Source organism: Peromyscus maniculatus, chromosome 1 (genome assembly GCF_049852395.1).
Source record: "Peromyscus maniculatus bairdii isolate BWxNUB_F1_BW_parent chromosome 1, HU_Pman_BW_mat_3.1, whole genome shotgun sequence".
NCBI lineage: Eukaryota > Metazoa > Chordata > Mammalia > Rodentia > Cricetidae > Peromyscus > Peromyscus maniculatus.
This window is the reverse complement of record NC_134852.1, coordinates 25,576,222-25,599,179: the sequence shown is the minus strand read 5'-3', so window position 1 is coordinate 25,599,179 and position 22,958 is coordinate 25,576,222. Positions and strand designations below refer to the sequence as shown.

The 22,958-nt window shown below is 52.4% G+C and overlaps 1 protein-coding gene across 2 annotated transcripts; it reads right to left on the bottom strand.

Moving 5' to 3' along the window:
• Positions 1 to 15,725, bottom strand: Slc1a5 (solute carrier family 1 member 5). Of its 2 annotated transcripts, XM_006991470.4 has the most exons (9): positions 14,493 to 15,725; positions 11,085 to 11,127; positions 10,354 to 10,401; positions 9,648 to 9,692; positions 8,129 to 8,289; positions 4,073 to 4,306; positions 2,147 to 2,341; positions 1,930 to 2,064; positions 1 to 760 (listed from the first exon to the last, which is right to left on the bottom strand). In XM_006991470.4, exons 1-9 carry the CDS (start codon positions 15,056 to 15,058, stop codon positions 523 to 525), a joined length of 1,665 nt encoding a protein of 554 aa, XP_006991532.1. In that variant the 5' UTR covers positions 15,059 to 15,725; the 3' UTR covers positions 1 to 522. The 2 variants fall into 2 exon arrangements, with proteins under 2 accessions (XP_006991532.1, XP_076421903.1); XM_076565788.1 differs by lacking the exon at positions 10,354 to 10,401 and having other exon boundaries at positions 14,493 to 15,704.
• Between the last annotated feature and the right edge of the window lie 7,233 nt (positions 15,726 to 22,958).

The following is a 22,958-nucleotide window of genomic DNA, read 5'->3' as shown; positions in this document are numbered from 1 at the left end:
TGCATTGACACCATTTTATTGTTAAAAATGTGCTCCGGAGTGACAATATTTATCCTTGGCTTTCCCTGCGACTTGTGGGGGAGTGTTTATCGTCATGGAGGGACTACCGGGAAAGTCACACACCCACATGTGTACACACACACACACACACACACACACACACACACACACACACACACCACAGCTACCGCCATTAAGACAGCATCACATCACAATACTTTTGCCTTCAAAGGATAGAGAACTCTACATGGTAGATGGGTAGTTGGCTCTGGGTGACAGAGAACGTCATCTCCTTGAGTGGGAGCCAAGATGGGGGGAGATTTGTGGACACATTCATATATAAGCACATTACCCCAGCGATGAGGCCCCCAATATCCTTTCCAGGAAGGAGATAGGGACCCCTAGCTTCCCGGACTGTGTGAACAGCCCACCCCTGGAGTCCACACCAGTCCATCTCTCCAGCCCTCATGATCCCCACTTCCAATGTGATGCCATCAGGGCACAGAAAGTCCCTCCCGATATTCACATAACAGATTCCTTTTCACATGTGGCGGCATCCCCGGCGGGTCCCCGGTACTGTTTGAGAAGGGGGTTCCCCTCCTCTGTGGTGAGGGGCAGTGGATTCAGAGGCAGGTCGTTCTTCACATGGATCAGTTCAGGCTCTGAGCTTGGCGGCATCTTGGTACGGTCCACGTAACTCTGAAGCAGTCCTGCCCCAAACGCATCACCTTCCACATTGAGGATGGTACAGGACCTGTCCCTAAAGGGGCACAAGCATTGACAAAGTCAGAGGGAAGGGAGAGGAGGCCAGGCCCAGGCGGCCTGCCTGCTCCCGCTAGAAAACACGTTCCGTGAGACAGGGTCTTCTCTCCATAACTGTCCTGGAACTCACCATGGAGAGGGACCAGGCTGGCTTCAAATGCACAGAGATTAAAGGTGTGCAACACACACACACACACACACACACACACACACACACACACACACACGACACCCTTACTTTTTCAGACAACATCTCTCACTGAATCCACCATGATCACGTCAATCAGGGAGATGGACGGGCCAAGGAGCTCTTACAGACGCATCTGTCTCCGTCAGGCCCAGGTTCTACGTGGGCGGGAGGGATGCAAATAGGCCTCTACATGTGTAGCACATACTGTACTCTCTTCCCATTGTACAGATGGGGAAGTTGAGACACAGGAAGATTAAGGTCACATGGTTATGACAGAACTGAGATTAAGCTGCCTGTCCTAGGAGTCATGGCTCCAAAGTACCACGGCTCACTGCCTTTCTGGGGTTCCTTATAAAAACCCCAAAGATTTGGCCAAGTATAGGGGCTCGCACACGTATTTCTAGTACCACGAAGTCTGAGGCAGAAGGACCATGAGTTTGAGGCTTGCTTGGACTACATAGTAAGTGATAGAGCAGCCAGGGTTACATAATGAGATCCAGTCTCAGACAAGACAAAACAAAAACACCCCAAAGCAAACAAACAAATAATGGCAAGATGGCCCAGCAGGTAAAGGTGGTTCCTGTACAAGACTGAAGGCTTGAGCCTGATCTCCAAAGTCCACACAAAAGTGGACGGAGAAAACCAACCACTTCATGAAGCATACTCCATCCCCTATCATGCATGCACACACAAATAAAAATACATACATTATCATCATTATTTTTGTTTTGTTTTTCAAGGCAGGGTTTCTCTGTGTAGACCTGGCTGTCCTGAATCTCTTAAATTCACCTGCCTTTGCCTCCCAAGTGCTGGGATTAAAGGTGTGCGCCACCACCGCCTGAACATAAGGAGGACTCGGGTTCCACATGCTCCCTTCCAGACCCGTCTTGTCTTGCCTCCTGGGCTCAGAAAAGTCCCTAGGCCCTTTCCCAGGCGGCTCCTCGGGACCCCCCCCTGACTCCCAAGGCCCCACTCACACTAGCCAGTCCACGGCCAAGATCAAGGAGATGTCCTTGACAGGGAGGCTGACGGCTTCCAAGATGATGGCAAGCGTGAGGACGCCCCCTGCTGGGATGCCTGCGGCCCCCACACTGGACGCAGTAGCTGTGACCCTGGGGAGGGAAGGGCAGTGAGATGGAGTATTGTGATGGGAAGGAGGGGCAGGGCTCCTGGTCACAACCCGGCAGCACTCACAGGATGGTGATGATCTTCACGAAGTCCAGGGACACCCCGTTTAGCTGCGCAATGAACACCGCGGCCACACACTGGAACAGCGCCGCCCCGTCCATGTTGACCGTGGCGCCGATGGGCAGGATGAAGCGGCTGATGTGTTTGGCCACGCCGTTCTTCTCCTCCACGTACTTCATCATCAGGGGCAATGTGGCAGAGCTGATGGAGGGAGTCAGTGAGCCTGGGTGAGCGCTCCTGGACCGCAAAGGCCAGGCCCACAGTCCAACGGGGCCACTCCCAAGCTGAGGGTGTCATCCACCACTCAGCCCTAACCCACATCATCCGGGGACCCTGCCCACCTGCCCAAACTCCCTTCCCTCCCATCATCCAGAGGATCTAGCTCTCCAGTGTCCTTCCCGTCCTAAAGCAGGCACCCAGGATCCTGCGAAACTCCTGCTTGGAGTACAGTGTGCTGTGTGCAGGAGGACTAAGGTCTCAAATGCTCCCTCTAGACCCCTCTTATCTTTCTTCCTGTGTCCGGAAGTCTGCAAACACCCACAAAAAGCTGGATGTAGTGACACATCTTGTAACCTCAACCCCAGGGAGGGACCAACTGTGTGTGTGCGCGTGTGCATGTGTGTGTGTGTGAACGGTTTCCCCCTTCCTGAGACAGGGTCTCTCACTGTGCAGCTGGGGCTGGCCTGGAACTTGTTTGTAGACCAGGCTGGCCACTGACTCCCAGGTGCTGGGATTATAGCACCCCCACGCCCAGCAAGGATTCCACATTTGAGAGCAGCCAGGGTTAATGTGGTGAGTGAGACCTTGTCTCAAAATAAAGAGGGCCGGGAAGTAGGTCAGCGGTTAAGCCCGGTGAGGGCTGACGGGTGTGGCTTTCTGTGGAAGGGCCGATCCCTAGCATGCACAAGGGCATGGTTCCACGAAAAAAGAGGAAAGGGGGCTAAGGTTGGCTCAGTCGGCAAGCACGACGCGCCTGAGTTCAACCCCTAGTGTAGGAAAAAGGATCCATTCCCTCCAGCTGTCCTTGGATCTCCACACATGTACACATGTACACAAGAATAAATGCTTTTGTTGTTTTGGTTTTTCGTTTAAAAAAAAAAAAGGGAGGGGGTTGTCTGAGGAGACGGCTCTAATTGCACAAACAGGAAGCCCAGAGTTCAAGTCCCCGTTCCCATGTAAAAAAGTCAGTCATGCAGTACAAGCGTCTGTAATCCCAGCAGACCTCCCTACGGGGAGGGGAGGGAGGCCAGAAACTTGAAGGCCAGAGAGCCCGAGCCAGAGAGGCAAAACAAAGAGGGTGGTTTCTGACTTACTGAGTGTTCACACCTATACGACACACACAAGAACAACAATACAACAGACAGCAAAAAAGACAGTGTTTCTCTCGTTTCTTTCAAGAGCAGTGGAACCCAGGACCCCAAGCAGCTGATGGAAGGGTCCGGAGAGATGGGACAGTGGTTAAGAACAGTGCTTGCTCCTCCAGAAGCCCTGGGTTCAATTGCCAGCTCACGGCTGGAACTACAACCCCAGGGGAATCAAACACTCTCCTCTTGCCTCTGCACACCACTACCCCCACTGCAGACATACATGCAGGTGAAACGCTGATATACACAAAACACAAAGGCTAAGAAGGAAAAGAAAAACTCATTTTAGGGCTGGAGAGATGGCTCAGAGGTTAAGAGGACCTGAGTTCAATTCCCAGCAACCACATGGTGGCTCCCAACCATCGGTAATGAGATCTGGTGCCCTCTTCCGGCCTGCAGGCAGACATGCAGGCAGAACACTGTATACAAAATAAATAGATCTTAAAAAGGAGAAGAAAAAGACATCCTGTGTCCACATCAAATGGCTCCAATCACACTATTTCACAGGTCTTCAAACACCAATAGCCACCTCCCGGGTCCCTTTGTTACAACTGGTAACAGGTCTCACCTAGAAGAGGTCCCAAAGGCTGTGGCCAGCGGCGTCATGATACCCCACAGGAATCGATAGGGGTTTTTGCGGGTGAAGACGAAATAGATGAGGGGCAGAACCAGGAGCCCGTGGATGGCATGGCCCAGCAGGCAGCACAGGATGTATTTGCCGAGGCTGATGAAGAGCTGGCTGACGTCTTTCATCTCCACAATCTTGCTGGCCACCAGGAACAAGATGCCCACAGGGGCGTACCTGATCATCACCGAGACAGGTTAGTGCTGCTGACCACGTCACCGGCACAGCCAGGCCCTGTGCTCGGCACTTCAGCTGAGCACACGTCCCAGCCTCTCCCTCAAGTCTGGGGTTGCCCAGGGTACCGCCCCAAGACTGGCCTATGGGACACTCAGCTACCTGTAGACACGCTTCTTCCCTTTGAAGGCAGCCTGGCTGCGAGTCCCCATCCCCGCCAGAACAGCAGCCTCAGGTGTACACTTGACAATGAATGAAAGAAGAACCCACCGCTCTGAGTCATCTGCTTTCTGGGTTTGCTTGTTATAGCAGCTGCTGTCAGAAACACTCTCAGTAAAAAAGAAAAAGGTGTGACGGGGTCACGCTAACTCCCAGGTCTGTGGCATTGGGAACATACCCCAAGCCTTTGATCACGGCTGACTGACAGCCCAGAGAGTTCCTATTACAAGCATGTCAGTCGCAGCCACTGGAGCCAATACTGAATGTGCATCTAAAAAGGACTACAAAGCTGCCCTTCCAGACACACAGGCATTAGTTAAGTTGTGAGCATCACAAGTCCAAGGCCAGGAATGGAGAGATGGCTCAGCAGTTACAAGCACTGGGTGCTTTCCCACAGGATCCAGGTTCAGTTTCCAGAACCCACACGGTGGCTCACAACAGCCTGGAACCCCAGCTCCAAGGAATCTGGTGCTCTCTTCTGACCTCCACAGGCACTGAATACACATGAAAAAAGTTTAAGACCACGAAACCCTGTCTCAAAAAGTAAAGAGGGCTGACAAATGTGGCCCAGTGTAGAACCCCTGCCTAGAATCCCCCAGTGAGGGGCTGGGGGTGTGGCTCAGTGGTAGAGCCCCTGCCTAGAATCCCCCAGTGAGGGGCTGGGGTGTGGCTCAGTGGTAGAGCCCCTGCCTAGAATCCCCCAGTGAGGGGCTGGGGGTGTGGCTCAGTGGCAGCTCAAATCTCTGCTTTTAGTCTTCAACACAAAATGAAGAAAACACCAATCACTAACTTACAGGATGAGTTGAGACACTAGCTGGGAAGCATATGTACACAGTCCCACTTCTGGTCCAACAACCATCCCTGTCTCCCAGAGCAAAGACCCCAAGGTGCACTTGCTGTCAGCTAGGATTCCCAATACCTTCCTGCCTAGCTGCCATGGCAGAATGTCTCCTCAGCTTTTTCCTTTACACAAAATGGCACCAATTCCCAGCCACCTGTGCAACTGGGAAGAGCCAGTTGGCCAAGCCCTAGCCACTCAGACTTGCCCAGAAACTTTGTAAGTGCAAATGCTTAAATAAATATTTGCCATTGTTTACTGAGCATGGGACAGACCAGGCACTGTCCTGAGAACAGTATGCACATTAACTCTTTTGTGACCTCTGAAGCAGCCGTCACGGGTCCCAGTGTCTACGGAGAAAAATCTAGGCCCAGGAAATCAAGTCTAACTTGAGAGTAGAAGTCACAGTGGGAATGGGCAGCACCAGGGTGGGAAACCGGGCTGTCTTGGAAGCTGTTCTCACTCACATTACCGCTTCGCTGCTCCAGCACAGTGATCTTACTGACCAAGACATACTAGGGGTATGGTTGTGGCTCAGTGGTAGAGTCTAGAGCCCAGAACTCCCTCCCACCCCCAAAGCGAAGGGCTGGGGGCGTGGCTCAACCCAGGAGTACTTACTTAACAGTTACTTGGCTCTGGTTCAGATCCCCAGCACCACACTCACAAATAATACTGAATGTGGTGGTGGATGCCTGTGTCCCATCACTTGGGTGCAAGAATAGGGGAACTGAGTTTGAGGCAAGCCTGGGCTACATAGTGAAACCCAATTTCCAAAAATCTACAACAAAAAGGCAAACCCAATTAGTATGGCTTTTTCTAGTTTTTTTGTTTTTGTTTTTGTTTTTGTTTTTTTTTTTGAGACAGGGTTTCTCTGTGTAGCTTTGCGCCTTTCCTGGGACTCACTCTGTAGACCAGGCTGGCCTCGAACTCACAGAGATCTGCCTGGCTCTGCCTCCAGAGTGCTGGGATTAAAGGCGTGCGCCACCGCCACCGCCGCCCGGCTTTTTTTTGTTTTTTGGAGACAGAGTTTCATTATGTAGCTCTGGCAGTCCTGGAACTCACTATGTAAACCAGTCTGGCCTAGAACTCACAGAGATCCACCTGCCTCTGCCTCCGAGTGCTGGGATTAAAGATGTGCACCACCACTGCCTGGCTTGTTTGCTTGTTTTTTTATAATTTATTTATTTGTATTTCATGTGCATTGGTGTTTTGCCTGCATGTATGTCTGTGTGAGGGTGTCGAGTCCCCCGGGACAGGAGTTGCAGAGTTATGAGCTGCCATGTGGATGCTGGGAATTGAACCTGGGTCCTCTGGATGAGCAGCCAGTGTTCTTAACCACTGAGCCATCTCGCCAGCCCCGGCTTGTTTTGTTTTTTAAGACAGTGTCTCTCTGTGTTGCCTGAGTGGCTTGGTACTAGCTATGTAGAACAGGCTGGCCTTGAACCCACAAAGATCCATCCACTTGCCTCTGCCTTCCCAGTACTGAGATTAAAGGAATGTTTCACCATGCCTGGCTGAAGTTTTTCCATTTGATTCTATATGTATGAGTGTTTTTGCCTGAATGTATGTCTATTCACCATGTGCATACCTGATAGCCAGTAGAGGGGGTCTTATTCCCTGGAGCTGGAGTTACACATGGTTGTGAGCCACCATGTGGGTGCTGGGAATCAAACCCAGGTCCTCTGTAAGAGCACTGAGTGAGCTTAATCCCTGAACCATCTCTCCAGCCACTGGAAAGTTACTTTTCTTAAAGATTTGTTTTTTATTTTACATGTAAGGAGGCTTTGCTTGTATGTATGTATGTATGTATGTATGTATGTATGTATGTATGTATGTATGGGCACCACACTGGCCACAAGGGGCAACAGACTCCCCTGGAATCAGAGTTAGAGAAGCTTGCGAGCCACCCTGTGGATTCTGGGTACTCGATCTAGGTCTTCTGGAAGAGCTGACAGGGCTCTTAACCACTGAGCACTCTCTCCAGTCCCAGAAAAGATTTTTTTTTTTTGCTTTTTGTTTTGGTTTAGTTTTTCGAGACAGGGTTTCTCTGTGTAACAGTCCTGACTATCCTGGAACTGGCTTTGTAGACCTGGCTGGCCTCGAACTCACAGAGATCCGCCTGCCTCTGCCTCCGGAGTGTGCTTGTTTTAAGTAGCCATCTTGTCTTTCCTCTCAGTTTCTGATCTTTAGATCCAGGCCAGGTGGGCAGGGTCAGTTTGAGACCAGATGGATAAGGAGGAAACCAGAGGCATCTGCGTGTGGTTTTTGCTTTCATTTCCTGAAGTCATTTAACAAAAACCAGAGGAGAGCACTCACATCTGTGGCTGCTCACTAGTTAGGAGCCAGGCCCAGGGGATGGAACGCAGGCGCCGTGAGGCAAGCCGAGCGATACCATGGCTTCTATGAGTCACCTACACTTCTATGGCAATTGGGTAAGGCAGGCACCATTTCAGATCCTTAATTCAAAAGGAACCATGTCGTTACATCGAAAGCTGTGGTACATCAGTTTGGCTGTCTTCCATCGCCCTCTAGTATGATCAAGAAGGCAAATGCTTCAATCCTAGCACCGATGGAATACAGAATGGTCACCATTTTACAGATGGGGAAACTGAGGCACGGAGAAGGCAAGTCACTTGTCCAAGGCCACATAGCTAGGGAATGGTGAACACTGGGTTCTAATAAAGACCCCCTCAGGCTCTGGTGAGCTGCACCAGGAGGCCCCCCCATATCTACAACAGACACGCCCATCCCTTGTCCCCACCACCTACCACATAATCCAGGAGACCAGGACCATGGTGGCGTCGTTGAAGGAGTTGAAGAAACGAATGAGCAGTTCTCCGTCAGGCCCCAGCTTCCTCAGGGCCACACCGAAGACGATGGCGAACACCACCAGGCCCAGGATGTTCATGCCCTCTACCTCACACCCCAGCTTTGGGAAAGGAACAGAGCGGGGTGGAGAAGAGAGCGCGTTAACCCAGCTACACTGCACTTGTCCTAGGTCCTGCCGAGGCCCAGGAAACCAGATCAGGGGTCACCTGGAGAGAGCAGGGCTGGAACTGATGAGTCCTGGTTATTTTTTTTTTATCAGTTTTACACAAGCCAGACTCATCTGGGAAGAGGGAACAACCTCAGCTGAGAAAAAGCCTCGTCTATCAGATTGGCCCGTAGGCAGATCTGTGCAGTGTTTTCTTGATCTGATTGGCCCGTAGGCAGATCTGTGCAGCATTTTCTTGACTAACAATTAATGAGGGAGGGACCAGGCCACTGTGGTAGGTGCTGCCACTGCTGGGCAGGTGGTTCTGGATTCTCTAAGAAAGCAGCTGAGCAAGCCATGGAGAGCAAGCCAGTAAGCAGCCTTTCTCCTTGACCCCTGCCTGCTTCAGTTCCTGCCCCCGAGGCCCTTCATGATAGATGCATAGAGCCAAGGGAACACAAACCCTTTCCTTCCTACGTTGTGTTTGGTCATGGTGTTTCTCACAGCACACACAATCTCCAAAAGCAATAGAAGGTGAGCATTCAGAGAACGAGAAGAAACCTACCCACTCTGGCCAACAGGAAATGAACTAGGCAGACGAAGTTTCAAGGAAGCTGAGGGGGTGGAGAAAGTATGCATTCTAGAGAGACGGGGGTCATGGAGGGTGGGGACTCTGGCCAATGAACAGGATGAGATTTGCACTGTGTAAAGGTGGGGGAGATGATGGGATCAGGTAGTGGGAGGGTGAGGAAGGACTGAATCCACCTGTGAGGGGGCTGGAGGTTGATCCTCAGAACCTCAGGAGACATTAAGGACAATGGAATTTCATAGGGTCTCTTCTGTATGTATACAGAGATAACCTTGAACTTTTTTTTGGAGGGGGGGATTCTCTGTGTAGTTTTGGTGCCTATCCTGGAACTCACTCTGTAGCCCAGGCTGGCCTTGAACTCACAGAGATCCGCCTGGCTCTGCCTCCCTAGTGCTGGGATTAAAGACGTGCGCCACCACCGCCCAGCTAACCTTGAACTTTTGATCCTCCTGCCTCTACATCCCTAATGTGGGATCACAAGCACACACCACCACTCCTGGTTTACTGGTGCTAGGGACCAAGCCCGGGGTTGGTCACAAGTTCACACCAAACACTCCACCTGCTGAGCTCTATCTTCCCAGCTACGAGGACCGCAGACTTTAGATCAAATTTCACACTGTACATTTTTTTGGGGGGGAAAGACTCGGACAGCAAAGGGTGGGAGGCAAACTGAAAAGCCACAGTGGGCCTGTGGTGCAGCTTCCTCAGCCCTTGTCCTGCTCACCTGGACCATGGTTCCGTTGATCTCTCTTTGTGTACAGGCAGGTGGCTGCAAACAGGGTTGGAAGGATTAGTGACATGTCAGCGGTCAGCATGGCTCCCCGCTACCACGCTGGGAACAGAATGCCCAAAACTAGCTCCACCACCGCCCCAGGCCCGGCCCCACGCAGCGCCCCCCAGCTTTTGAGACAGTCTCATATAGCCCATGCTGGCCTAGAGCTCCCTCTGTAGCCAAGGATGACCCTGAAATTTCCGTACTCTTTTTTTTTTTTTTGTTTTTTTTTTTTTTTGTTTTTCGAGACAGGGTTTCTCTGTGTAGCTTTGCGCCTTTCCTGGAGCTCACTTGGTAGCCCAGGCTGGCCTGGAACTCACAGAGATCCGCCTGGCTCTGCCTCCCGAGTGCTGGGATTAAAGGCGTGCGCCACCGACGCCCGGCCCGTACTCTTATTTATTACTGGGCTCAGAGGTGTGTGCCACCGTGCTTAGCTTACACAATGCTGGGGAATGAAACCCCAAGGAATGCTGGAAATGCGAGGTAGGGACTCGGCGACTGAACCACAACGCCAGTCTCAAGGATTGCAGAGTTTAAATCTAAAATCACACTAAACTTCTGGAAGATTCCAAAGACAAAGGAGAAGGAAGGCGGCGACACGGAAAAAGCTACCCTGGGCCAGCAGCGAGGCTCTGCAGGACCCCACCCTTCAGCTCACCTGTACTGCACAGGTGTTGGCGTCTTTGGGTGCATACGAGGTAGCGTACTGCAGAAAAAAAGTCAGTGTCAATTGTCACCAAAACTACCACACACCATCCTGGGAACAAAGCCACACACCGGGCCCGAGCATCTCTCATTCCTCCCTCCCTCCCCTCCTCTTTCCAAAGACAAGGTCTCTTGTAGCCCAGGCTGACTCCTAACTCCCTGTGTAGCCAAGGATAACCCTGAGCTCTCGGTCCCTCCCCATCCACGTCCCACGTGCTGGGATTATAGGTAAGGGCCATCGTGCCCAGCTTCATTTATTAAGATGGTACCTTCTTGTGTGGCCTGAACTCTCCATTCTCTTACCTCAGCCTTCCTGAGCCAGTATTACAGGCTCTACCAAGCCTCCCCAACATCCTCATTTCTTTCTTCTTAAAATTTAATTTATTGTGTGTATGTGTACCCAACATGTGCACCACCACCCCCCACCACGTTTGGAGGTCAGAGGATCACTGTGTGTTCCGGGAATCAAAATCAGGCTGTCAACCTCCCACAGGAAGCACCTCTACCTGCTATCTGGCCAGCTCTCGTCACCCCCCCCCCAATGGCCCCCAGTCTCATTTCTTAATGGGAAAGGCATGGATGAGTCTCCATGGCAAACCGCTGGCAAGTTGCTACATGCCTTTTCCTCTTCTCTGCCCATCCCCACCCCACCCCCAGTCCCGCAGCACACCCGGGAAGACTCACAGAGCGGAATGCAGCAGACACCAGATTGGAGGGGAAAACATTCCTGCAGAAATAGACACTGTTGTTAGGTACTGTCGTGGGGGGGGGGGGGATAGGGGGACAGGAGAGGGATGGGCTGGCCTCTTGGGGGGTGGTGATGGGAGTCTCTCCTTTCTTGTTCTTGGCTGTTTAAGAAAGGGTCTCCATGTAGCTCAGGCTGGCCTCAAACTTAAAATGCAGCTGAAGGTGACCTCTTAACCTTCTGTTTCTCCTGCATCTACCTCCTGAGCACTGGGATTACAATCACACTCTTTATAACACACACACACACACACACACACACACACACACACACACACCACACCACACCACACCATATATTCAGATAGTGTCTCATCATGTAACCCTGGCTGCCCTTGAACTCAGAGATCCAACTCCCACTGTCAGTGTGCTGGGACTGAAGGTGTACACCACCATGCCAGGCCATAAACACTTATTTATTGGGGGGGGGGTATGTGTGCCCCCACTGCTCTTGTGTGAAGTCAGTTTTCTCCATCTGTTGTGTGGGTCTCAGAAATCAAACCCAGGTCATCAGGCTTGGCAGCGAAAGTACCTTAAGCCCTTGAGCTGCACTCCCAGCATCCTTTTATTTTGCCATACTCGAGACTGAACCCAAGGACCTTGCCCACTCTACCACTGAACTACATTCTCAGCCCTCTTTTTATTTTTCAAGACAGGGTCTTGCTAAGTTGCCCAGGCTGGCCTCTAGCTGCATCAGCCCAGGGCTTGCCTCAGACTTGTGATCTTTCAGCCCCCAGAGTAGCTGGAGGAATTAGTCCACCACCAGCAGCAGCACACCTTTCCAGGATGTGGGAGTCTCAACTGGCCTCTTCTGGCCCCGGGAAGCTGGTGTTTCAGAACCAAGGGATTGTGGGTTGGAAATAAAAAAAAAAAATAAACAAAAACCTGGGCTTTTGAGAGGCAGGCAATGGCAGGGTCATACCAGGCCTCAGCTCCACCCCCTACAACCATTTAATACCCTGGGTGTCTTGCATCAGCTACTTCCTGGAGGGGTGAGGACAGGGTGATCCCTAAGGGGCAGGCTGGTGGGTCGGAGAGCATGGGAGGAGTGGGGGGGGGGGATCTGGGCCTGAGGAATCATGGCAGAGAGAGGGGACGGCTGTTCCCTTCATGAATCTGCATCTGTCCTTGCAAGGCCACTTGCGGGTGTCTGCCGCAGGCCAGGTGGCAACTGCTACTGCTTCACACAGCCAACTCCTTCTTAACCGACTGCAGGTGTGTTGATGCAGGCGTGGGGACCGCTTCAAAGACAAGGCTACACAGGGTGACCCTGCCTTAAAGACAAAGACACACACACACACACACACACACACACACACACACACACACAGAGGAAACTGAGGCACAGGAAGGCAAGAAACTTTGCCCAAGGATTTTTGCTTGTCCTTGTTCTTGGGGGTGGGGTGGGGAGGTGAGAGTCTCATGCAGCCCAGGGCAGCCTAGAACTCCGGATCCTCCTGCCTCCCATCTCACCAGCGGTGAGTCTTAGCAGTGTGGCCACCATGTCTGACTTGTACTGCCCTCTAGAACAGAGGGCTTCAAGCTTCTACACAGCTAGGGGCATCATTAAAAGTGGCTCCAGGCCGGGCCACGGTGGTGGCGCACGCCGTTGATCCCAGGACTCAGGAGGCAAAAGCAGGCGGATCTGAGTTCAAGGCCAGCCTGGTCTACAGAGCGAGTTCCAGGACAGCCAGGGCTGCACAGAGAAACCCTGTCTGGAAAAACAAAACACACACACAAAAGTGGCTCTTTAAGAGTGCTAGTGGTGGGGGAAATGTAGATAATAAGGTCCCAGCACACACATTGCAGCTGGCAACCACCTGTAACTACAGTCCCAGGGAATCCAGTCACTTCTTTCGGCATCTGTGGGCACCAGGCACACATGTGGTGCACAGACACACACGCAGGCAAGACATTCGTGCATATAATAATAAAAATGTAGTCAGAGTGCCTAGAACCCTCCCTGTACGCCTACCTCACAGCTAGCTTAAGGCCACGTGTGCGTCTGTGTGTTTACCTGAGTGCCAGCTGGCCATCACCAAGCGTCCTGGCTGAGACGGAGGGTGGGTGGCCAGCCAGCCAAGGGAGTCCCAGCTGTTCTGAGTTTGGGCGGGAGGGTGTGTCTGCTCACAGCCCAGGGCAGGGCCCGAGACCCAGCTAATCTGCACCAGCCAGGAGGCAATACTCAGTATGGACAAGAAGAGCCCTGTCCTCCATCTCAGCTCCTGCTACGGCCCCGGCCACAGAAGATGCCCTGTTTTCTGACTCACTTTTTCCTCCACCCCTTCTCGTTTCCTTCCAGGAAGTCCCCAATCTGAAGACACTGAATCAGAGGGCCTCATGGCAAGGCCACGTGGAGCCAGAGTCTAGAGTCCTCCAAAGTGGGTTGGGTAGAGAAGGGTAAGTGGGGAGGGGGGCACTGAAGGGTAGCACGCAGGAGGAAGTGAGAGGGTAAGGCAGAGAGAAGGCACCGGAAAGCTGACTGGCTGCTTGGGGTTAGAGAGAGTGAGCGGGAAGCTGGGTCTGGGTGACGTGCGAGGACACTTGTCACTGGGGATCAGGAAGCTCCTCACATCCCCACTGCACCTCCAATGGCTCCTGACAGAGTACAAGGGCCTTAGACCTTGAGTCCAAATCTTTTCCCAGAAACTCCTTCTCTGTGCCCTTTGCCACCCAAAAATTCCCGCCCAGTAGTTTGCACAGCTGTTCTCTGTGGAGCTGCAAACTTTTTTATTTCTGAGGGGGCGCTTGGCTCTGGCTCTTTTCCTTAGATCAGACCTTGAATCTCTTTAGACACGCCACCCCTGCAAACCGAGTTAAGAGGCTTGAGGCAGGACTGCTGGGAGAGCAGCCTGAGCGATGTAGCAGACTTGTTTTCAATAAGCAAAATGATGCTGTTATCCCAGCCACTTGGGAGATGAAGTCAGGAAGATCAGGAGTTCAAGGCCATGCGTGGCTGTGGGAAACCCTGCAACCTGTCTCCAAAAACAAGACTAGGAAGGGTTACTCCTTCTTCCTCTACAAGCCCTCCACATCTAGATCCGCGCCCAAATTTGGGGAACTTCCGTAAAAATTCACCCTTCCAAAGAGTTCGAGGTCCTGTTAACATTACCTTGGGTTTTCCTAGACTCTAGGAGGCGTGTCTTACTCTGGGGGATCTGAAGTCCCATCACTAGTGGTGGCACACATGTGTGAGATCCCTGCACTTGAGAGGATGAAGCAGAAAGATTGCCATGAGTTCAGGGCCATCCTGAGCAACAGAGGCTCAAGAGTCCTTCCTCCCTCGAACGGTCATTGTCGTTTGTACCGGGCCCTTCCCACCCACCCCAATCCCCGGTGGGAACACACCTCGCGAGATCCAGGAAGGAATCCAGCACCTCCTTGGTGGGTACATTGTGGTCACAGGAGTCTCCCACCGAGCCGTTGATAGCGGTAAAGGCGGCGCCCGGCTTCAGCGCCAAAGCCAAGCCCACGCCGAGCGCGGACGCGAGCAGTGTGGTAACCAGGAAAAAGAGCAGCGCCCAGGCGCCTACACGGCCGAGGGCGCTAGGGTCCAGGCTGGCTGCACCCCCGATCAGGCTGCACACCACAAGCGGCAGGATGATCATCTTCAGCAGACGCAGCAGCAGCTCTCCCGGGAAGGCGAAGGCGGCCAAGCGCGCGGGGCCGAGCGCTTCAGCACCGCCCGCCGCCGAGACCCCCAGCCCAATCACCACGCCGGCCACCACCGCCGCCACCGTGAGCAACACCAGCAGGTTGGCGCGAAGACAGCGGCGCACCTGGTCCCAGGAACCGCAGCAGCCACCTGCTTTCCCGCCTTGGTCCTCTCTGGAGCCCAACGCCGGGCCACCGTTCGCGGTGGGATCCACCGCCACCACCCCTTTGGGGTCGGCCTTAGGGGGATCCACTGCCATGCTGAGCCGAAATTGGGGGTCCCTTGTGCGCCTAGAGACTGGGTGCAATGTTCTTGGGACGGAGAGTCGAGGCTGGAACTTTGCAGGAGTCCTTGAAGTGGTGTGTCCACAGGCTCTCGGAGGGTGGAGTGTCCTAAGCTCCCTGGACTGTGCGCCGAGACCCCTTTACTTTTCCCAGTGGTGAAGGACCCCCAAAAACAGAGTTGAGAGAGCCTGAGTTGGTTTTTCTTCTTTTGGGGTGGGGGAGGCAGTTCTTCACACTAGGACGTGGGATTCTTTGACTCCGGGAAGGCTTTAGGGCGCCCAAGTGGCCGAGGTCTTCAAGAAGTTCAACCCAGGTGGCGTAGATCCGGGATGCCTGGCTCCGGGAAACCAGGATGCGGGTTCCCAGGGCTAGGGCGCCTGGCTCTCGAACCCTGGGTACTGGAGCCCTGGGAGGAGTGGACTGAGGGTCGCCGGTCCTGAAGAGGAAATCAGATTCCCAAATGCAAATAGGCAGAGGCCCGAGGATGTGGAAAGTGGCGCCAAAGAGCGAAGAAAACACCTCCCAGGCTGCGCCGCGTGGCTCTGAGACTGCTAGACGGAAGCGATTAGGATTAAAGGCGGAGGGCGGGGCCTGAGAAGGCGGAGGCCAGCCCGCGAGCGCTGATTGGCTACGGAGCGTTCGGCGCCAGGTGGTGAGCGAGGGGTGGGACCCAGATCAAAGAGGGGCTGGTCACCCAACCAAGGCTGAATAACAATGCCTGGACAGGGGCGGGGCCGGAGAGGGGGCGGGGCCAGAGCAAAGGCGTCCAAAAGGGGCGGGGCGTTGGGAAACTGTACCAAGCCACATCCATCCACCCGGACCTCACCCCGACCCCGCTAAGGGAATCTAGCTGTGGGTTGTAGTTGATTAACCACAGCAGGACTTCTAGAAAGGGCAGGCAGACATTGAAAGGTTAGTTTTCTTTTTCGTTGTTTTTATTTTTATTTTTGAGATAGGGTTTCACGTAGCCCAGGCTGACCTTGAAGTGTTCTTGCCTCAAACTCCCAAATCCTGGGATTACAGGCCTGGACCATCATGTTCCTCTCCATTTAAAAAGTACTTCAGGAGGATAAACCAGGTGGTGGTGGATGGCGCACGCCTTTAAGTCCAGCACTCAGGAGGCAGAGGCAGGCAGATCTCTTGAGCTTGAGTCCAGCCTGGTCTACACAGTGAGTTCCTGAACAGTCGAGGCTACCCAGAGAAACCTAGTCTCGAAAAACAAACAAAAGAAGAAAGGAGGAAAGAAGGAAATAATTCCAGGAGGCTAATATTGAAAGATGGCTCAGCTGTTAAGAGCACTTGCTGCTCCTGCAGAAGACCGGAATTGCGTTCCCAGGAGCTCCACGCTCTTCTGGCTGCTGCAGCCACTGCATGAATGTGGCATGCATACATACATGTAGACAAACATACACGTAAAATAAAAATAAACCTTTTTTAAATTCTGGGGACCCTGGGCTGGAACATTTTTCATTCCCAGCACTCAGGAGACAGAGGCAGGAGGTTGACATGGGGAGGAACAGTAATTGAAGGTCAGCTTCAGCAAGTTTGATACCACCCTGACACACAAGACCTTGTGTGTGTGTGTGTGTGTGTGTGTGTGTGTGTGTGTGTGTGTGTGTGTAATCCATTTGTGTGCCAATAGGTCCATCCGCCCTCAAGTGGGTGTGTGCAGGTGGACATTGGGTGTCATCCTCGATTGCTCTCCCCTTTCACAGAATCTGAGCTCATCAATTTTGGCTAGGCTTGGGGCTAGGTAGACCCTGAGGTCCTCCAGCCTGTGTCTGCTAGCACTAGGGTTACGGGCATTCACTGTTGTGCCACGCTGTTACATGAATGTTGAGGATTTGAACTCCGGTCATCATGCTCGAGCAGCAAACCATCTCCCTAGCTAGGAAAAATGACCTTTTGCAGTCTGTTTCCTTAGACAGTCACAGATTGGGTGCTCCCCACAGGTGCATGGCAGATACAACACACACACACACACACACACACACACACACACACACACACGGGCGCGCGCGCACGCACGCACACACACACACACACACACACACACACACACACAAATGTAACAATATTTTTAAAAATTAGCCTCAGGCCAATTCACCACAAAGTCCATTCTTAGTCTAGACAATGTCATTCTTCCTAGGGTAAGAACAACAGACTCAGAAGAAGGAGGAAAGAGGCCTCCCGAACGCAGAATCTCAGGGGGACGCGTAGAGTGAGTCTCAGCCAGGAAAATGAGGTTGAAGGGTGGGGGTTAGGATTGGCTGGGAGTGTTCTGCCCCAGTGCCTGCCCCTTGTAAGAGAAGAAACTCACAAACTGGTTCCAGCTAGCTCTCTTCACTGTGGCCCAACCTCCTACCCGGATTCCTTCAGATTTCATCAGTGGGAGAAAGGCCTGGGGCTTCCTGGAGGGTAAAGGGGGGCAGTGAGAGGCTGGGCTGAGCCATGGGAGCCTGCCTGGGCTCTGTGGACCACCTGGGAAATGCCCCAAGGGGTGGCTCTTCTAGAAAGTCTGGTGTCTGCCTGCAGGAGGGACAGAGGACCTTCAGGGCTCAGTCTGTCCCACCAGCCGTCTGGGCAGGCGCTCACCCACAGCTCTTGTTCAGGTCTGCATTCCTAACTATGGGAGATTCCAAGTTCATGACCAGCCTGGCCACAGCCAGTGACACCAGGAGTAAACATGGGCATGAGGGGAAGACTAGCCCGAGAGACAGAGAGAGGGCAGGGAGGGCTTGTTGGAGGAGGAGGCATCCACATCAGCTTTTGAAGGATGGTGCCATCCAATTGGAATCCCAGCACTCAGGAGGCTGAGGCAGGGGGATTGCTGTAACTCTGAAGAGGCTACCTTGGGCTATCAGTAGTGGGTGCCAGGCCAATCTGGGTCACACTGTGACACCCCGTCTCAAATAAAAAAAGGATGTATATAGGTTTGATGAAAATACTACACCATCTTCTCATAATATGGTGTAATACTACACCATATTAAAGCGTTTTTAAAATTGCATTTCATTATTTACCGTGTGTGAGTCCATGCTCATAAAAGTGTTGAAGCCAGAGGACACCTTGCATTATTAGTAACTTCTCTTGTTCTACCATGTGGGGCCCGGAGATTGAACTCAAGTCTTCATTCAGGTTTGGCAGCAAGTCCCTGAGCCTTCTCCACCACCTTGCTCCTGTATTCTCTTCCCAGCAGCCATGTTTTCCCGGCTTCGTAAGATAGGCAAGCCCTCACCGCGCATGGTCCGACGTCCTGTTGTGCGTTTGCTTCAGTCCCCGTAATTCATTAGATTAAACTCAAATCCAGGACTGTACACATTTCAGCTGCCCGGAGGCTCAGGAGCTGGGAGTTAATTACATAAATTATCCATTTCCTGCTGGCCTTTCAAACCTGCCTCCTCACTGGAAGGTGATTTCAGCAAGGTCAATAGCCCCTGCTGGGAGACAGGATGCCCCTGTAGACGCGGGGTTCTTGCAGAATTTGTAGGTGACTTTGCATACGAACAGGGCTTTTGGATTCTGCCACAGACAGAAGCCAAGGAGTGAAAAATGAGGCTGAAAGGTGGAATCAAAAGGGACCCATTTTTACCAATATTGAACTTTTTAGGAATTTAACTGCACATGCTGTAAAGGGAAAAGTCAAGGAATGGGGAGAGAGAGGAAGGGCAGAAGTGACTGGGAGGGAGGTGGGACAAATCTATTAGAATCGGGACAGGTAACGTCCCTGAGCAACAGACTTCTGTTGTATTTTATTCAAATATTTTGCCGGGCGGTGGTGGCACACGCCTTTAATCCCAGCACTTGGGAGGCAGAGGCAGAGGCAGGCGGATCTCTGTGAGTTTGAGGCCAGCCTGGGCTACAGAGTGAGTTCCAGGACAGCCAGGACTGTTACACAAAGAAACCCTGTCTCAAAAAACAAAGAACAACACCAAAGCCAGCGTCTTTCTATATAGCCCTAGCTGTCCTAACTCAATGTGCAGGCTGACTTTGAACTTGCAATCCTCCTGCCTCTGCCTCCTGACTGCTGAGATTACAGATGTGTACCACCAGGCCCAGTCTGCAGCCCAGTGCCCAGGTTAAGTGAGCTGTTGTTAACAACAGCCTCCTGATTCCAACCTGTGTGCCCCGAGCCGGTGCGACCGAGTCTCGTCTCTTCCCTTGACATTCATCTATACGGGTGTGTATTTCATTCTCTAAACATTACAAACTTGGCACGACTATCACCAGGCACTTGGGAGGCTGAGGTAGGAGGACTGACAAAGTCTAGCCTGGGCTACGCAGGGAGCCTCTGTTCCCAAAAATAAATAAACAAATAAAATGGGGCTCAGAAATACAGCTCAATGACAGGCTGAACATTTAACATGCACAAGGCCCTGGGATCCATATCGTCCTCAGTACCAGCTAAAGAAACAACTAACAAAGAACCTAAATAAATAAAGAGGCTATTGTTTTGGACCGGGCTGCTGCCCTGGGCCCCAAAGACCTACAGATGAAGATGCAGTGGTAAGGCGGGTACAATGTTTGCTGCGTGCTTGCGTGAGGACCTGGGTTCTATGCCCAGTGCCCAGACAACACATCGTATAACATTACTGGTGGTGCACACTCGTAATCCCAGCACTGGGGAGGCAGAAAACCCATTCTGGCCAAAGCAATGGTTTCAGGCCAGTGAGGTGAGGTGCTCTCCCAGCCTGCCTTCAGCGACTCAATGCCCTGGGCTACGTCATCACCAGCCACCAGTCACTAAATTCCTTCAATGTGTGTACCCTTTAAAAGGTCTCCGCCATCTCAGACTGCTCTCTCGCTCTCTGCTCTGTCTCCGTCTGTCTGTCTGTCTGTCCGTCTGTCTATCTGTCTGTCTCTCTCTTTCTCCAGCTCTGAGATGGCCTTTCATGCCCCCTCCCCCGTAAACCTCTTACATGAGATGTGTTTTGTGGTGTGATCTTTGTCTTTAGCCCTGCTGCGCAGGGTACTCCGCTAAACCCTAACAGGTACCCTGTCCCCCAAACCAAGATGGATGCCTCCTGAGGAACAACACACAAGTTTGACCTCTGGCCTCCATGTTCAAACACACACACACACACACACACACACACACACACACACACACACACACACGCGCGCGCGCGCTCTCATGCAAACAGCACATACACTCTGTGACACATCTGGCGTGCCAATCCTACACAGACTACTCCCCCCACCCCGGCCTGTCTTATCACACCCCTTTCTGTCACCCCATCGTCTTCAGATTCCGCTCAGGGATCCTGAGTCTCCTGACCCCCAGCCTACAGGCCCCTCAGTAAGCTGGACTCTCCCATCCCTACATGGCTCTCCCTGGGTTGCTCCTCTCAGAGGCTGCACCTGCCCCTTCTGCAAGATGGAGGGGATGGGGTGGGGGCTCTTCCTAGCTCTTCTGTGTCCCCGACATGGGTCTGCATTGGGACAGGTACACAGACAGCAGGGACTCCTGGGATATGTGATTCACCAGTAAGGAAGGTCGGGTGTGGTGGTTCAGAACTGGAATCCCAGGACTCCGGCTGGAGGCTGAAGCAGGAGAATGACTGTCAATTCAAGGCCAGGCTGGGCTGCACGGTAAGACCGTCTTTTCTTTTTCTTTTTAAAGCTGCTGGTTATGGTGGTGACATACTATAATCTCAGCACTTGGGAGGTGAAAGCAGGAGGATCAGAAGTTCAAGGCCAGCCTCGGCTACATGGTGAGTTTGAATCCAGTCTGTGTTACATGAGATCCCGTCTCAAACAAAACAAAACAAACACAAACAGAAACAGGTGTGGGGCCATAGCTCAGTTGGTAGAGCGCTTGCCCGGCACAGTCAACGTCCTGGGTTCTGTATACAGCACCCCCAGTACTGTCTAAAACTGGCATGGTGGTGCACCCCTTTTAACCCGGCACTTGGGAGGTGGAAGCAGGCAGATGAGGAGTTCAAGGTCATCCTTGGCCCCAGAGCAAGCTGAAGGTCATGAGAACGGGGTGGGGGTGGGGGAGTAAAGGAGGTGGTAGGTGTAGTGAGAGTTCCTGCAGCGCTCCGCAACCCACACACCGGGTAGGACCTTTGGCTTGCTTGAGTTGAAGGCCCGGAGCTTCCTGCCCCTGTCCTGGCTGGCCTCTGAGCCTGGGAACTGGAGCCGGCCCACCCTGCCTTTTCTACCTGCCTCCTTACTTATTTACAAGCTGGCCTGTAAAGCGCCCTGCGGGCCTCTCCCAGCCGTAGCCTGTCAGGCCCTGCGGTCTGTGGCACACTACGCCTGTCACTCCTTTCTAGGCCTAGAGGCCCAGCGCTGGGGTGTCAGGTGTTGCCCTATCTCCTCCCCGGCCGTCCAGCATAGGCTGCCGGGGGAGAGTTTCCTAGGGCATGTGTCCTTGCCACCACTGCAGGCCCAGGATTGGACCCCATGGTCTCTGGGCTCAGGTGACCTGGATAGGGAGACATTTGATGCTTCTGTGAGACAAGGCATGATAATGGCAGAGAAGCGAGGGTCAGTCAGGCACAGGGATGGGCCCTCAGTCACACTGGGGATCTTGGTCGAGAGGGATTCACCTGAGCCTCAGGTCCTTAAATGTGTGGCTCAGGAGACAGCAGTAACTGCCCCAGGTCGCAGAAGGACAAAACCACTGCTAGCCGGGTGTGGTGGTAGACCCCAGTAATCCCAGCACTCAGGAGGCTGAGGCAGGAGGATTGCTGGGAGTGTTAGAGCAGCTTAGGCTATGGTGAGATGCTTTTGTCTTCAAAAGAAAACAACAAAACCAGGGGCTGGCTGGAGAGATGGCTCAGTGGCTAAGAGCACTGGCTGCTCTTCCCAGAGGACCGTGGTTTGACTCCCAGCTCCCACATGGTGACTCACAATTGTCTGTTAACTCCAGTTCCATGGGATCTAACACTCTCTTCTGACCTTCAGGGTCACCAGGCATGCGAGTGGTACTCAGACATCCACGCAGGCAAACACCCATGCCTGTGACATCAAACGAACATGGAAATAAAATTAAAGACAAAACAACAACAGAAAAAAGCCAGAGAGTTGGCGTGGGGATTTCAAGCTTATGTTGCTCTTGCAGAGGTCCTGAGTTCAGTTTCCAGCACCAAATCAGGAAGCTCACAAACGCCTGTAACTCCAGCGCCAAGGGATCCGATGCCTCTACCCTCTAAGGGCACCTACACTCGTGTGTGTGTGTGTGTGTGTGTGTGTGTGTGTGTGTGTGTGTGTGTGTAACCCCCCACACACACATACATGCACACACATACATGTACATAATTAAAATGAAAATCTCTGTAAGCCTGTAATTAAGACTTCCTACCCTCTTCAAGAAATGACATTCGACATTTAAAATTAAATATATATATATATATATATAATTGAATGAATACTGTGGAATGTAATCTATGAATACCACAAATGTGATTAATATCATGAGTGTAATTTAAAAAATAAAGAAAGAAAGAAAAAAATGAAAATCTTTAAAACAAAACAAAAAGCAAAACAAAACAAACAAAAACAATTACAAATCCCCCAGCCTCCAGGCCGATCACATGGTTTAGTAGGTAAAAGGGGCTTTGCTGCCAAGCCTGAGGACCCGAGTTCGATCCTCAGGACCCACATGGCAAAAGCAGAGAACCAGCTCCAGCAAGTTGTCGTCTGATCTAACATCTTACACTTCGGCGTGCATGTGAGGACAGACGGACACATATAAACTAAATAAACAAAAGTTCGAGACCCGCCTAGCACTTTCTCTTAGCGCCTCACTCCGGCGGAGTCGGAGCGCTGGTGAAAGCTGTTGCCGTGCTTTTGGATAGAGATGTGCTCCACCTGTCATTGGAAGAGGAAAAGGAAAAGCACAGGAAGCCGCAGCTAGCTCAAAGT